Consider the following 3387-nt stretch of genomic DNA (forward strand, 5'->3'; position numbering starts at 1 on the left):
TAATCATTGCAATGAAACAAAATACAGTAGGATGAATGTAAAACTGATGTTCTCCCATGTAAACCCACATAATTCACAATAAAAACTTAAAAAAAAAAAAAAAAAAGAATAGTGAACTCTTTTATGTGCTTGGCCCTCCAGATGGATAGATGAAAGATATAAATAATTTCAGTACAATGTAGTAAGTGATATGCTAGAGTAAAAAAACATGGCTAGTAGTAATAAGCGAGGACATAAACTAATTTTGTAGCAATTATAAGGTAAAGAACAAGATAGAATTGATCAGATTTAGATGTTTCACTAGAGGGAGAGATTGATGTTATAAATTTATAAGTCACACACAGAAAAGTGGTAATATATTAGAAATCTCTTCTCTCCTTTAGGAATTATTGAAGCACTTCACAGATACTATCAGAATGGTGCCGCAGATGTGAGGCATGTTTGGCTTTCTGCAATGGTGGATCACTTTCATTCATCTTTTGGTGACAAAGGTTGGGGTTGTGGCTACAGAAATTTCCAAATGCTGCTTTCATCACTGTTACAGAATGACGCTTATGATGATTGCTTGAAAGGTATGTGAAATCCAGTACTTTGAATTTATCATTTGGTGAAGTTTGTAAGATATGGAATGAATTACTATATATAACAGACATGGAGACACAGTTGGTTTAAGTATTTAGTGGATGTTGTTGAGAAGTACCATTGTGTCAGTTCCTACTTAGATTGACCCCATATATAGGGTTTCCAAGGAGCGGCTGGTCGGTGTGAACCACTGATCTTATGGTTAATAGTCCAGTGCTTATCCTACAGCGCCACACCAAGACTTCGTTTAATGGATCGTTATGTAAAAATCGGAATTTTGTTGAGAGGAAAAGAAAATGATACGTTTGATGATGTCAGGCATGTTTTGTTGCTAAGTGCCATCGACTTGGTTCTGACCCATAGCAACCTTCTATAGGGTTTCCAAGAAGTGGCTGGGGATTTTGAACCACTGACCTTGTGGTTCAAACCGACCTTGCTGGTGAGTGCTTATCCTGCAGTGCCATACCAGGATTCCAGTGTTACGGATAACTCTTAAAAACTTTGTTGTAGATTTCTCTTTAGTACATGATACACTGCTAAATGGTAATATTCAGCACTTTATCAACTGTCATGTAACATGTTTGCTTGTATTATTTAGGTATGTCAATTCCTTGCATTCCTAAAATTCAGTCTATGATTGAAGATGCATGGAAGGAAGGGTTTGATCCACAGGGAGCCTCTCAACTCAATAACAGGTTACAGGGAACAAAGGCCTGGATCGGAGCATGTGAAGTATACACACTGCTGACCTCTCTAAGGGTAAAGTATGTACCTGAAAACAAAAGCTACTGTGGTTGTCATACCTGGGTGACTTTTTACCTAATATATGTAACTTTTTAACTATCACTCACTTATTTTCATTGCGTTGATTTCAACTCAGTGACCCTGTATAGAGTGTCTGAGGCTGCATATCTTTACGCTAGCAAAAACCCTTATTTTTTTCCCATGAAGTAGCTGGAAGGTTTGAACTGCTGACTTTGTGGTTAGCAGTCCAGTACTTATCCTGTAATGCCACCAGGGCTCTTTTTAAATAAGCTATAGAGATAGTTAAAAATAAAATTAAGTATCACTGAAAACTGGTAACTCACTTACTGTTTCCACTGCCGCTTTACTTCCAAATCCTATTTCTTAGAAGCAGCAGCTGCTTCCATTGTTTTTAAATAATATGTTTAAATAATATGAATTCTATGATTTCTCAATTTTAAATACGGTCTATTTCATTCTCCTTATGTGAGTCAAAAAGTATTGCTGCTTAGAATTCTGGCCATTTATCTTCATGGGCTTATTTCAAGCAAAATATATTTAAGTAGGTCTGTAATCAGTGGATGGCTGCGTGCAAGTTCTCTCAGTAATATATTTGTGTGAATCTCATTTAGGTGTCTAAAAAAAGACACCAAAAAAAACAGGTTTAGTCAAGGGTATCAGTTGGACCTGTTAATTTCAAGACAGTGGGGTCAGCTCTGAAGGTTATGGTGACTTTTTTGGATTCTAAAGGTATACTCTTGACAGATTTACTGAAGTTAACAGTTTCCCTCATTGTTGTTGTTGTGTGCTGTGGAGTCAGTTCCGACTCATAGCGACCCTGTACAGAATACAGGGTTTCTGAGGCTGTAAATCTTTACGGGAGCAGAGAGTCTCATCTTTCTCCCGCTGAACAGCTGGTATTACTGGGTAAATACGGTCCACTGCTGACTTTACTTCTTTTACTGAAAAGCTTTAAAATCTTTTTTGAGTTAATAATTGCCTTTTGTTTTCCCTTTGACTATGTGATGTTATAATCACGTTTTTCCTAACACTCTACTTATCTAATCTGTGACCCTCCTTGTTTTTGGAGACTTCCTCAGAGCTCTTCCTTCTTGTTCCAGTATGGATTTAGTTGCCTTCTAATTTTTTCTACAGCGTTTATCATGTAGAATTTCTTCATTGTATACTTTCCTTTAGCCTGTTTTCCCTGGATTTTATGTCTTCCTCTTTTTGGAATATTCCCTTTTGTTTGAGTACTTTATTTATTCCTAGTAAGAAGACAAGATGCCTATTTGTATTCTCTTTGAATATTAATTCAGATTTTCTCTTACCCTGATGTTATAAAATTCACCATGTGTTGATTTATTGTGTTGGGCATTTTTTCATTTGTATCTGAAATTGAGTTTTAAGATCTCAGTATTGTAGTTAAGAGCTGAGAGTTTGCAGTCTCACTGCCTATGTGTAATTTTAGGTGTATCATTGAATCAGTCAGTGGTTCGAAACTACCAGCAGCTCCGCGGGAGGAAGATGAGGCTTTCTACTCCCGTAAAGATTTACACTCTTGGAAACCCTGTACAGGGTCGCTATGGGTCGGAACCGACTCGACGGCACTAAACAACGACAACAAATACCTCTACTATTGATAAAAAGAAGTTACTAATACTAACTAGAGTTGTAGTGGAGTTCTGGTATAAACTGTAGGGTAAGCACTGGACTGCTAACCACAGGATGGCATTTCAGACCCACCAGGGTTACTGTGAGTCAGAAACTACTCAGTTGCACTTAACAACTATAATAAAGTTGTAGTGATAATTAAATGAGTTAGGACTTCTAAAACTGGACTGGTCCATAGTGAGGGACTCATAGGTGTTTGATAATTAGGATCCTGCTGGCCACTGAACTTCTTTGACCATTTAAGGTTTATTACTTTTTTTTTTTCCTCAAAGTAACATCTTTACTCTTTTTTTTTTTTATTATTTAAGGTTTTTATTGTGGATTGAGTGAAAGTTTACAGGGCACATCATCAGTTTCACATTCAACAATTCATATAACTTGTTTCAT

At 36.7% G+C, this 3387-nt stretch overlaps 1 protein-coding gene across 1 annotated transcript in view; it reads left to right on the forward strand.

The window, feature by feature from the left end:
* Positions 1–3387, forward strand: part of ZUFSP (zinc finger with UFM1-specific peptidase domain) — a 27223-nt gene that overhangs the window by 10908 nt on the left and 12928 nt on the right. The window contains exons 5-6 of the mRNA XM_006839903.1: positions 384–572; positions 1181–1346. Coding sequence (XP_006839966.1) covers positions 384–572; positions 1181–1346 — 355 coding nt within the window. The remainder of the gene's footprint in view (positions 1–383; positions 573–1180; positions 1347–3387) is intronic.

Source organism: Chrysochloris asiatica, unplaced genomic scaffold (assembly GCF_000296735.1).
Source record: "Chrysochloris asiatica unplaced genomic scaffold, ChrAsi1.0 scaffold00027, whole genome shotgun sequence".
NCBI lineage: Eukaryota > Metazoa > Chordata > Mammalia > Afrosoricida > Chrysochloridae > Chrysochloris > Chrysochloris asiatica.